This window comes from Punica granatum, chromosome 7 (assembly GCF_007655135.1).
Source record: "Punica granatum isolate Tunisia-2019 chromosome 7, ASM765513v2, whole genome shotgun sequence".
NCBI lineage: Eukaryota > Viridiplantae > Streptophyta > Magnoliopsida > Myrtales > Lythraceae > Punica > Punica granatum.
The window spans coordinates 12164144-12177738 of record NC_045133.1 but is presented as its reverse complement, the minus strand read 5'-3'; the positions used below and the strand labels follow the sequence as shown (position 1 = coordinate 12177738).

Sequence of the window (13595 nt, the reverse complement as noted above, 5' to 3'; positions counted from 1 at the left end):
AAAATAATATTTTGCTTTTTGAAAGATTCACTTTTAGTGGAAAAAGTTCTAAGAACTCTTGAAGTATATCTAAATTCTTGTATAAATAAGAATAGGATAGATATATTGAAACAAATACAAATATAAATATGTCAAGAATAATGACATATTCCTCTTAAAAGCCCTACAACCTAATATATAACTTTACTGTATATATATATATATATATATATATCATCATCATCATCATCATCATCTTACCATTTGAATTTTTCTTTTTTTTAGAAAGAAGAGAATGAGATTTTAAAATATTTCAATGTAGGAATTCCCTATTTGATGACATGTGGCTAAAGGGAATTCCCCTTTGGAATTCTCTTTTAGCTTAACGTGCGGGCATATGTGTGGGCTAGAGGCATGTTGTGACCAATCGAATTTTCTCATTAATATTAATAATATTTTAGTTTAAGAAAGTTTCAAAGTATACCCAGCTTGAGCGAGTCATTTTTCCTTCTCAATTTAATTTTTTTCAGTACATACAATCCTAAATTGCTTAAGTTGAATTATGCTTTCCATTTTCATGTGAGATAATTCTCGACCAACATGATCAACATGGTAACAAAAAATGTGATATCACTTTGATATTCATTTCTCGTAAAAATACAAAAACCTTTTTAATCGTACGATCTGTAAAACAAAATATTATTTACAAATCTATAGTACGACCTCAATCGATGGACGAAATTGTTCCATAATCATGAAGAATGACTCCCACACTCAAGTTATATTTATAGTGTGATTCTATTGCCTTGCTCATATTAGAGCAACTCTACTCGACATCACAATATTATTCATTTCTCTTGGAAGAGATTTTAGCGACGGAATTGTAATATAATATTATTCACTTTAGCTAATTTATTATATTTTAGTCTTATTGTCTTCCATGAGTATATATCTTTTTCGGTTTTAGAAGCGAGATGACAACATTACATTCCACCACTTATTAACATTTTTATTGGCGACACATAAAAAGTTACACGACGAAAAGTTTCCTTGTCTTACATGGCTCTTCCCTATGTCTCGTCCTGACTTTTATTATTTTATTTAGAAGTATAGATATCCTTAATTTAATTTATCTAAGGATGATAAGTTCTAACATAAATGCTGCATGACTTCACATTTTCTCTTAAGTTTGTATCTTGATATTGCTTTTTTATTATTTAGCAAAACTCCTACCTGTTTTGGAAAAAAAAAATATTTGATTAATTTATATGATTATATGGCATAGTCTCATATGTATGAAGAGGTATTGAGAAGGGTAAATTGCACTGGTGGTCCAAAAAGTTTTACAAATATTTCAATGTGGTACAAAAAGTTTTTTTTGCTACTTGATAGTACAAAATGTTTCGAAATTGTTTCAGTATAATACAAACCGTCATCTCGCTATTGACGCCGTCAAGTCGTCATTTACAAGATCTGTAAATTTTGCACCATTATGTAACTTACGTAAAACATTTTGTACTATTAAGTTACAACTTCAAAACGTTTTACGCTATCATGTAACGTCCCATAAAAACTGGTTTTGCACCATTAGCGTCGATTTGACAACGTCAATGGCGAGATGACGATTTGTACTATATTGAAACAACTTTGAAACATTTTGTACCATCAAGTTGCAAAAAAAACTTTTTGTACCTTATTGAAACATTTATAAAAATTTTTGGACCACCAGTGTAATTTACCCTATTGAGAAATACTATTGAATATTATATTTTAAAAATAAAAAAATGATAAAGTTATAATAAGTCGGTTATTTTGTGTAACAAAAATGTGAATTTTGAATATATTTTTTTACTAAAATTACTTCACTACAGCACTCGAATTCTTTTTCTAGTAATTTATCATTATTCAGTTCATAATAAAGGGCCTTCTCCAGGTTGAATTCCAATTGTATGACGCGACGATTGAGTGCGACGAGTCCAAACGTTGAATTCCTATTGGCTGACATACCTATCTGGGCAGGTAAACCTAATAGCAACCGGTTGAGTAGGACGAATATCCAAAACACGAGATTATTCATTTGGTAATTACGTTTCTTTGTTTGATTTGGACATGCAATGTATGCTCTTTGTCGGAATACTGGTTTTGGTTTGGTTCGGATTTTTTGGTTCAAATCAAAACCAAGCAATAAACATGATCTTTTGAAATCATGTATATATCAAATCTATTTCTTTAAAAAAAGAACCAGACCATAGAATTCGATTTTTCGAATTGATTGATTGGTAACTGAATTTCTTTTTTAGGTGTATTAGGCCATAATATGTTACGGGAAACTTAATTCCTGCGGTGGATCATATTTGTGAGATGAGACCTAAGTGGCATGGAGTACTCTCTAGCTGAGGTGATGTTTGGTAAATCAACTGCTTAAAATTAAGTACTTAATTAGTTAAAAAAAGAAATGTATATGAATTAGGAAGAGCGAATGAATGATAAGGATGTAAAATATTTTATGAGAAGAAAAGAACATAAGAAAATGTGAAAAATAACTTATTCCTGTAAGTCTTTTTTTTCTTACTCATTAAATAGTATTGCCTCAATATATATATATATATATATATATAGGTTATTAATTTAGATTGCCTGATATCAGATGAAATGAAATGCTTCCGGTTTGATCAATAAGAGCCTTCCACATAGACTTTTTAAGCATTTTCTCAACTTATGGTGAATCGGCCCTTCGCATGCACATTTTAAGGCATTAAGTGAATATTTAGGATGAATTAATTATACGACAACAATTTGACTATTAAAATATTTTTAAAAGATGAATATTATAATTGAAACATTTTTTTAATAAATGTATTTTAATAGTTGTAACAAAAACAAAACTTATCTATAATTTAAGGTTTTAAAATAAAGTATGGAAAAAGCAGTTATGGTAAAAATTACTTTTAGTACTTTTACTAGAAAATTTCTCAAATGAATACGCGGTTACTTTCAATTGAGATCAGACATATTTGATAATTAGACTATTTATCATCTAAATTGTTTATTTTATTTATGATAATAAATAAATAGATATACATAATAAAATTCTCTGAAATTAACTTCTTCCCATCAATGATTATAATATAATAACATTCATACAAATGTAACTTCTAGAAATTTACAAATATTTACATGAAATTATAATGAATGTTACTCTCAATTTTCAAATCTTATACATAAATATTGAAAATTTAATAATGATTTAATTTTCTAAAATGATGAAAAAGCAAAATTTGATAATTTATAAGGCATACATTACTTCTTCATTATTAAAGCTAATATATATATATATATATATATACACGCACTTGAATTGCTACAATACAAATAAGACTAGAAAATCCACATACGATATCTTTTTTTTAGAATATTTTAAAGTATAAAATTCTATGACAAAAACTTATGTTTATTTTCAAATACAAAATTTTTAAAGAATTTTTTGTATGAATCATTTTGAAAACTTCTCCTTCTCCAGCTCTCTCTCTCTCTCTCTGCATCTCTCACTCTTTCTTGATGTCATTCAAGAGCAAATTAGAAAAATTTTATTAGGTAATCAGACTTTTACTCTGCTGTGAAAATATTTTATATTTGCACACGAACTATTGCCTGCAAGTGTTTCCACTTGCATAACTTCTTATCTTTCCACGACACTTCAATTTCAATTTTCATTTTCTATCATATTAATCTTCATGAATTTTATACGATTAAAATATTAGTTAAAAATATAAAAAGTAAACGCCAACGCGATATCTAATAACCGAGGGGTAAATTACACAAAAAATTTATAAGTTTTCACTTTTATCTCAATTTTGACACTACTTTTACATTTTTGACGTACAAATCACAAGTTTTTATTTTTGTTTCAAATATGGTATGCCGTTTGCCTTCCGTCACATTTTCTGTCTAATCGCTTATGTGGTTGTAACACCGTCAAATGGACCCCGGTTGACCAATGGAAAAGTGACATATGTAATATTATCTTTTGAAAAATAAAAAATGGACCCCTTATTATTCTTAATTTTGCAAACTTGTCCCATGAGCCCTCCCTTATGCAACTCTCTCTCCTTTTCCCCCTCTATTTCCTCCATGCACCATCTCTTGATTATTATATTAGCTATCGTGCGACTTCAAACTTTGGGATTTTAGATGTTCAAATTCTAAACACAAATAAATCTATTAGCGAGGAAGCTCGCAAAAGGTTAGGAGTTTTTCTCGGGTGGAAATTGTTCCCATTGACCATAGATTTTTCCTTCGAAAAAAGCTTGGAGGACCCCTATCGTGAGCGGCAATGAGGAAGGACAAAAAGAGGAACAATTTTGGATCAGACATCATCTAAGAAGATCAATCATGAACTCTAGAGAGCTCCTTGTTCTTGGGGATAGAAAAGAGGGCTGCCATGGTAGTCATGCTCAAAGGTTCTGACATAGGTCACAGTTTCAAAAAATAGTCGGGCATTTATATTTTTCAAATTTCAGCTTACAATCATCAATGGACATTATTCTAAATATTGAGATTCAACAAAATTTGTCATGAATCAAATAATGATTCATTTCATATTGGTGGCTGCATCGATTGACAACTCTCACCGCATAGCCTCACCGCCCGTGAGACCCTCTGATCTTACGTACAAATATACTATTGGGAGGGGGAGCTAAAGGTGGAAGCTGAAAGGAGAAAAAAGAGAGACGGTGGCGACGATATTGTTGGTAGATGGTGAGAGGAGAGGAGAGAGATGGGAGAGAGTGAGTTGTATAAGAGAGGGGCTGAGAAGGGAGATAGTTTAGGCATGTTTGCAAAATTAAGAAAAATAGAGGTTCTATTTTTTATTTTTCAAAATATAATATTATACATGTCACTTTTCTATTGGCCAAATGGGGTCTACTTGATGGTGTTATCATCCACATAAGCAATTAGAGTGAAAATGTGTCGGAAGGCAAACAATGTGCCATATTTGAGATGAAAACAAAAACTTGTGATTTTTTATGTCAAAAATAAAAAGTAATGTCAAAACTGAGACAAAAGTAAAAACATGAAATTTTTGTGTAATTTATTCATAATTAAGTAGACTAGACCATGATCTTCTACTCATTGTTCATATAGCTATTTTAAATAATGTCTAAATACTTATTTAATTAATTTATAATTAAATATAGCCAAAAATTTTATTGAAATTGAAAAAGATGAGACGAAAGAAAACTAAGATGTTCTAAGATTTCTTTAATTTTCGTATCTGTAGGTCCTAAACTTAAATTGGAAAAAAATGCTCGGGATTGGTTTAGAAGGAAATTATTATAACATTCTCACCCATAGAACTTTCAATTTTGTCTCAAATCCATCGGGGCGCATATATAGTAAAATAAATTTAGAGGTCACTTACATGTCGAAATAAATGTTGATGACGTGTCGATAATGTGACCAGATTATAGTTAGATGAAAAACCGATTTATATGGCTTGGTGTACTTTTGCAACATTCGGTTTTCATTTCGATGCGATTTAATATAACGGTTCGTATAACCGATTTAATGGGTGACGTGGCTAAATGTAATTGGTACAAGGTGATAGACATATTTGAGGTCAATGGTATAGTATTCTAAGAGAAAATCGTAAAATTAAACTATAAAGGACTAGAAATACTAGCGCAAAACATGTAAATAATGGACGGATGAGATTTAGTAGAATTTAATGGCTAAAATAATATTCTACCATGGAACATAAGTTAGCGTTCTATCCTAGAATCATCATGGACAAAAACCACTTAGAGGGAAAATTTAAGAATAAATGACATTAAACTATGAATTTTTCTTCTTCTTCTTTTTCATTTTTAACACGAACTTTTAAAAAAGATATAGAAAGTCACCAACTTTAATATTATTATCACGTCTAGTATGTCATCAATTCTTTGACAACTTAAACAGATTTTATTGATGTGGTGCTAATGGCGCACACGTCACACTCATGGTGGGCCCATAAAACATTTAAATAGCATTAAGTTTGTTAAAAAATAAGGGGAAATTGTACTGGTGGTCTAAAAAGTTTTACAAAAATTTTAATATGGCACAAAAAGTTATTTTTGCTACTTGATGGTACAAAATGTTTAAAAGTTGTTTCAGTATAATACAAAACCGTCATCTCGCCATTAACGCTGTCAAATCGACGCTGATGGTGCAAAATCAGTTTTTGTGGGACGTTACATGATGGTGCAACATGTTTTGAAGTTGTAATTTAATAGTACAAAATGTTTTATGTAAGTTACATGATGGTGCAAAATTTACAGATCTTGTAAAGGACGGCTTGACGGCGTCAATAGCGAGATGACGGTTTGTACTATACTGAAACAATTTTGAAACATTTTGTACCATTAAGTAGCAAAAAAATTTTTGTACCACATTGAAACATTTGTAAAACTTTTTGGACTATTAGTGCAATTTACCCAAAAATTAAAGACAAAAAAGGAAAAACCAAAGCAAATTATGGAAGGAGGGGTGCTGGTAGAGTGGTCTTGCCAGTGCAACCTTGGTCGCCGATGACTTTGACTGGATCAGTAGTGGCGTCGGCAAGGCCCCCACTATCTCGAATTTAAACAAAAAGAGAAAACCAATTGGGAAGAGGAAGATGAAAGGGGGGCCGATGGTGGGGCCCACGTTGATGACCACAACTACCCCAATCAGGGTTGCCCATGAGATCTAATGTCACGGGGGACCCCAATTGGAGGGGCAGTAGCCGTTGGCGAGGATCCCACCGTCGACCCTGCAACTTTCTTCTTCATGATTTTTTTTCCTTTTCAATTTCGGGGCAGCGAGGGCCTCACTTGCACCACCACCGCCATTGTGGAGCACCAGTGACCCCGTTAGAGTGGTCATGGTGCCGACATGACCCTCAACACTAGATGCCCTCTCCTTTTCCACATCACTTTTTTTTTGTTTTTTTTTCTTCTGTAAATTTGGATGGGCCTCGTCGGTGCCAACACTGCCCATGTGGGGTCGCTAGCGACCTCTGAGGTTATCAGCATCCGGTTGGGGTGCTGGTGGCGACTACAAGGCCCCCATGTTGGCTCCCTTTTCGTTCTTTCAAGTCTATCATTTTTTGCTTTTCTTTTCTCTATAATTTTCTTTTGTTGTTTGTAATTTTCTAGCAAATTTAATATTTTTAAATTGAAATACTTTATGACTCACCATTAGTGCCACATCAGTAAAATCTGTCAAAATTGATTGGAATTGACTGCATGATAACGAAATCGAACTTGGAGACTTTCTATGCCATTTTTAAAAGTTAGTGCTAGAAATAAGAAAATTGGCAATATTCATGCTTTTTTAGGTCATCTTCCCAAAACTTAATATGTATATAATACAGGCCATACACGTGCTATGCGCAGGATTTATGATCACAAATTACTGATAAATAAATTTAATTTAATAACATTAGTTTCAGTAAATAGTTTATTCACCTTAGTGTAGATTGCCAACCAGTGCTGATAATTTACAACTTAATTTAATTAATTGATTTGTTTAAAATGAATTAATAATAAAAATAAATTTGATTAAAAAAAAAACAAGGATATGTATGGTGAGGTGAGGGAGAGAATGTATAGCAAGAGAGGAGAGTGAGAAAGTGATGGAGAGAAACTAAGATATGTAGTTAATTGGTATATTTGTAATTATAATCCGATTTTGGAGATTACCATTAATCGAAATACTTCTTTTGATTGCTATTAAGCGAAAATATTTCAAAAGGAGTAATTTTTAAAAATGAATATTACACCCTCACTTTTTCAGTATAAGTAATAATAAATTATTCCGTTCGTACTTTTCCAGTTTCAACTTTGAAAATCAAAACCCAAACCACATCCGACCAAAACCCAAACCATATCAAATTTGGAATGGGTCTGATTTGATTTTTTAAAATTTCGGTTATTTTGATTTTTTTGAACAGCCCGATGTTGTGTTTTTCATCCAAGTAAATTATTCACGAAAACCTTTAGCTTAAAAAAAATAATCTTGAAAGCAGTAGCATGGCTAAATGAACGAGGTACAACACAACCATTGAATTCATGACTAATAGTTGGTTCTTCCGGATAGAATCACTCGCGTATTTACAACCAAACATAATCTCCACGACCAAAACAAAAATAACCAAAATAAGAATCTTGACGTTAAAATCAGGACATAAAATTTGCAAATATCATAAGGCCCCGCTGAGGTAGCAGCGAGCGGTGGCATCAGCAGCTGCAAAAGCAGACCGAGGTTAGTACTTCCATCTCTTGAAGAATTTGCCCTTATGCTTCCCGAACATGCCATGCTTCCAGCGCTTCCCAAACTTGCCATGCTTGAACTTCCCGTGCCCATAGTATCCCGTGTGGCCGTGCATCAGATGGTGGCTTCCATGAGACATGTGGTGCGCCCCATAGGCAGCAGCAGCCGCTGCAAGTCCCCCTGCGACCACTGCTCCCATTCCATGACCGCTATGCCCACCTAAAGGGATAGATATTATGTCATTCCCAGCCAGAGCAGCAAGATTGGAGACAACGCAAAATGGCATTGGACAAAATATAGAATCTTTCTCGAGTAGTCTTCTGACTCCCATGCAAATACTCTGTTTGTGCAATAAAATTCCCAAGAACGTCGGTCATTCAACCTAACTTTTCTAGCACAAAAATCAATTTCAATGTTATTTTGCTGATCCCCAACACTGAACACGGAGATGATCCTACATCTGCACGAGTTCCCGCATCTCACCCAAGTGCCTCTTCAACATCCATCTCTGGTTCAAATTATGGCACAAAAGTACAAACAAAAGGCACCAAAGAGGCAGTCCCAAAATTTTGCAGTACAAGTCGACTGAACAGTGAAATTACTCACACTACAATGCACAAATACTAAATAAGAAGCGTCTTTTTCATAATTTCTTACCTGGATGATATGGAGCTGAAGGACCGGGATAACCAGCGGGAGGGTAACCCCCTGGTGGTGGGTATCCTCCTGGGGGTGGGTAACCTGCAGGAGGGTACCCAGCAGGAGGGTATCCAGCAGGAGGATATCCAGCAGGAGGGTACCCCTGCTGGGGATATCCATACCCTTGATGGGGCGGAGGAGGGTATGCACCAGGAGGGGCGTATGCCCCATGTGAATGAGGGTAGTGGCCTGCAGCGTATCCAGCAAGATGCGAGAATAGCCCTTTGTCAGTTGACTCGTTGCCGTGATTGTCGTTTCCACCTCCCATTGTTTACACTACTGCAACAGCCAAACTTGCAGAGTTAGAATAACATGCATGTCCTTGTCTATCAGAGTCATTCAAGGGTAACACAAGTGTGCAAAGAAAGATATGAAGCAGAGACTCTTGCATCTTTTCAGGCTGTTTAATGAAATTTTACTTTGGGGGCATTTTAATTTATTAAAAGTCATTCGGATTATTCATTTTTCCCATAAAGAAGGATCAAGATTAGCGGTGTTATTCTTGATAGGTTGAAGTCACAGTAAACATAAGCAGGGACTAAGGTTTCTATGATTGAGAATGGCTCTCTAAACTATGGATAGAGAAGCAATGACTAAAGACCCACACATTACGAAACCTGAAAAACTCTGAACCAATTTCTGCAAGCGGGCCGAGCTATCCTAGGGCAACAGTGTTCTATGACGACATTCAGCAAATCATTACTCTCCATAACCAGCTGTAACCCGTGATCTAAACAAGCTCCAACAGGCTACTGCTTCCCATGTAGTATCCCCACCAACTCGAGCAAAAGAATTTTATCATGTGACCCAAAATCCGGACATCTTCTGCTAAACTTTTAACCCTTGTTTGGATGATGGATTCGGAGACGGATGACCCAGGGCAGAGCATCAGACCACCAAATCCCTCCATTCAAATAGGTAACATTATATTTTCATATCAAAGCGAAATCCAAACAACATGCGTAACCTGAAAGCAAAGCCATTGGCTTGGAATGCAATCACCACATATATACAACAAATTTCATCCATTGGAAATCGCTGTTTAACACATGCCCATAATTTCAAAACGAACAATTATCAAAAGGGACCGTGCAGAACATCATCACACAGGACTGATCCATCCATTAACACGACGACAAGCATGACCAACTGAAACCGAGAAAAACAAAAGAATGAAATCGACGCATATATAGATGGAGCCGAGACTACTACATACGGACAAAGCCAGATAGATAGACAGAGAGATAGAGAGGAGACGGAGATCGTCACACACACACACCCACCAGAAGAAACCGTTCCAAGAGAGAGGGATGGCGATGACGGAGGTGGCGATAATGGCGGAATCAAGACGTTCTTCTTGTTATTATTATCGTATTTTATTTTATTTTGTTTTCAGATGAGGAACATAAATGGAACGGACGATGGGCGTCACTTCGACGCGTTTTCGAGTGCCCCTTTTTGAGGAAGAAAGCGCGTGACGTATCTTTTTGTGCTTTATCCTTTAAGAAGAAAAAGAAAGAAGAATATTTGGCTGACGATGAGGATGAAGATTCATTCACTCCGTAAATTTCCGCGAATTGCTTATGCTTGGCGGTTACGCAAGTTCGAAAAATTATCTTAATTTTAACTTTTTGGAGAACCTTTTTTTATGAAGCAAGATACTTTTTTATTTTTGAAAATAATCAATTTTTTTATTCAAGTCTATCATGATACACATAGTAACTTCTCAAGAAGAGTTAAATCTGTCTATTATACATGTTTATTATATATTTCTATTATATTATATATAGTATAATATATACATATTTATTTATTTTTCATATGTAAAGCGAAAGCATTTAGTCCTATGGAGAGTACGATCAATTTCATATCCTCGCAAATGGATTTGATTTTTTTTCCCTTAAAAGGTATTCACATATAAAATAATAATAATATATATAATTTACTTAATCATGAAGGAAAGTTTCCTCAGTTAGGAAGTAAGTTTTACTTAATTATGAAGGAAAGTATGAAAAGAGTCTAATTCTACTTCTAGAATTAATGAGTGGTGAAAATTTTATCCGATATAATTTAATTTTATATCGCAGTGGAAAAATAATTAGATAGGAAGTGCTACTTATAGATCCCAAATGAGACTAATAAATAATATAATATAATATAAAAGTAAATATTATAAGTTTATAAAAATAAAACAACATTTTAAAAAAAAATATTAGAATTAAAATTACAGATATTTTAAATAATCGAATAAAATCAATAAAAACGAAAAATGAAATTAAAGAGAGAAAAAAGGGTGATCGGAATAGGGGTGGGGACGCCCCTGTCAACCACCATCTCAATAGGGGCCATGTTCTCAAAATTCGACATGCCAATAGCTGCGCAGGAGTCACGTTAGCTAAAGTTAATGGTGTTAACTTAAAATTAAAACTTCGTCCAATTTGTATAAAAATTATAACAATTTTAGTTTTCATACGAACTTTTTTTTTAACAAATATCAAAATGTTACTTCACTAAAGGATTTTGTACTATGTCAAAATTTCCCCAACGTCGGCACGATTTTGTTAACTTTGCTTCTATAATATTTCAAAAATCCCTGTGCATGCATGGGTTATATACTAGTTCTTCGATCAGTGGGAAAACAATCCACTACGACCCGTGTATAAGACAACAGTACCTTGGTGTAGGCACGGGTATATTATAAAGTTAATCAAATTAATTTATTCAATATATGGAAAAAATTTGATTTATTGAGAGAATTTTATGAATACTTTTAGTAATTATTTGTGAATCGTTTTTCTTTATTTTTCAAAAATAATTTGATATTTAGTCATGAATAAAGTCCCTTTTTTGTATTTTAATATCTTATCTTATACTATTATTTAAGTTAGAAGTATCATGTTGTAACTGCTTTTATGTTTTCTTCTATAGTTTAAACTTATTGTAAAACCCCAATCCTATTATACTCTTATTTTTATGAAATAAAAAGGTAGAATTTCTAAAAATTAGGCCACTTTCTTTCCATTAAAAAATTATCCACCTTTACTTGTTTAATAACAATTACCAAATATTAACAAAAATAAATCATATTTTTAATAAATCTAACAAATCTTGCATAAAAATCAAAACCAAGGTTTGATAGATAATAATATAAAAGTAATATCGCAGGTGTGTGAGAGCTAGTAGATAATATAACTATTGGAGATTCTACAGCGGTTGACTAATAAAAGTAACCTCGTGATTGTTTTATTTTCAGCCATTAGATCCCGTAAGGTAAGATCCGGGCCGTACACGTGTCTAAATTTTTTTTTACTTGAAGATTCATCTTTTATCCTTTGACTTTCAATATTTTCGACTATGCATTTTCTAGACGACACTCGATCACATACGTGAACGAGTCGAATTCGGTTTAATATTAAACCGAACTAAAATCTACCAATTCAACTAAATAAATAACAATTTGTAAGTTAAAAAAAGAAGAAGAAAAAACACATAATAACACAGACAATTTTCGACATTGTCGTTTATTTCCTCTCTCAAGATTGGAAGTGAGAACACCCGCAAAATCAAATCAAGCAACCCCTAAAAAATTCAAACGAAAACTCAATTAAATTAAATCGACATTAAGCAAACATCAGATTTAGTAGATTTTCCAGAATAATATAATAACATCAAAGCTGACTTTAAACTCAATGCATTAGAGTAATATAAAAACTCAATGCACAAATCGAGGTGTTCTGAATCAATATCTGGATGGGATCCCTCGAGATCCATGGCATGTTATAGCATGAGCACAACTTCGCACTTGATTTCCTTATCCTACAGCCCACAGAGTCTGATGCTGCCCCCAACTTCCCCACCGGTAATATGTAAATCTCGGCAATGATTTGTTGATCATGACGAACGAGAAGAGGCAATTCTTGCAGATCCCATGAACATCCACGAGCTTACAATGGGCATGGCACAAAACTAAATATCGATTGAATTTTTTAAGCGTTGTTTGATTTGATTTTACCGGGGTTCTCTATTCTAGGAGGAAAATAAACGATGATATCAAAAATTGTTTGTTTCATTATTTATTTTTTTCTTCCTTTTTATAAAGTAACAAAATTATTATGTATTTAATTATACCGATAGATTTCTGTTTGATATTAATTCAAAATGGATTCAACTCGTCCACATGCGCAATCGAGTGTCGTCGAGAAAATGTGCAGCCGAAAATAATGAAAGTTAAAATATGAGGAGTGAATCTTCAAGTAAAAATATTTTGATCATGTGTAAATTTGAAATTAATATTTTGGCCATGGTAGAGTGAATCTTATGAGGACCGTCGTGTTCGATCTTTGTTGGGAGATTTCCTGATCAATGCGATTATTATTATTTTTCTATGTACCGACACAGATTGATGAGCTGTTATTTGACGACAAATTAATTAGTAGAAACTAGGAGGGGAGAGACTCTTCAAGATTGTATGCCATCCTCAATTGTTTTTTGTTCAATTTGAGAAGATGTATAGAAGACTACGTTAAACTATGTTTCTTTATTTTTTCTAAATAATTAAATTATTTTTTATTTGATTGAACTGGTGCAATTCAGTTCGATTTAATAGCTGACCGATCTGGTTC

General features: G+C 33.3%; 1 protein-coding gene across 4 annotated transcripts; it reads right to left on the bottom strand.

Annotated features, from left to right (window-relative positions):
• Positions 1–8042: 8042 nt before the first annotated feature.
• LOC116215265 (glycine-rich protein A3-like) lies at positions 8043–10452 on the bottom strand. Of its 4 annotated transcripts, none has more exons than XM_031550903.1 (3): positions 10257–10452; positions 8932–9252; positions 8043–8493 (listed from the first exon to the last, which is right to left on the bottom strand). In XM_031550903.1, the coding sequence occupies exons 2-3, from the start codon at positions 9239–9241 to the stop codon at positions 8267–8269; spliced, it is 537 nt and encodes a 178-aa protein (XP_031406763.1). In that variant the 5' UTR covers positions 9242–9252; positions 10257–10452; the 3' UTR covers positions 8043–8266. The 4 variants fall into 4 exon arrangements, with proteins under 4 accessions (XP_031406763.1, XP_031406764.1, XP_031406765.1 ...); XM_031550904.1 differs by having other exon boundaries at positions 10253–10393; XM_031550905.1 differs by lacking the exon at positions 10257–10452 and adding an exon at positions 10190–10211.
• Positions 10453–13595: the final 3143 nt, after the last annotated feature.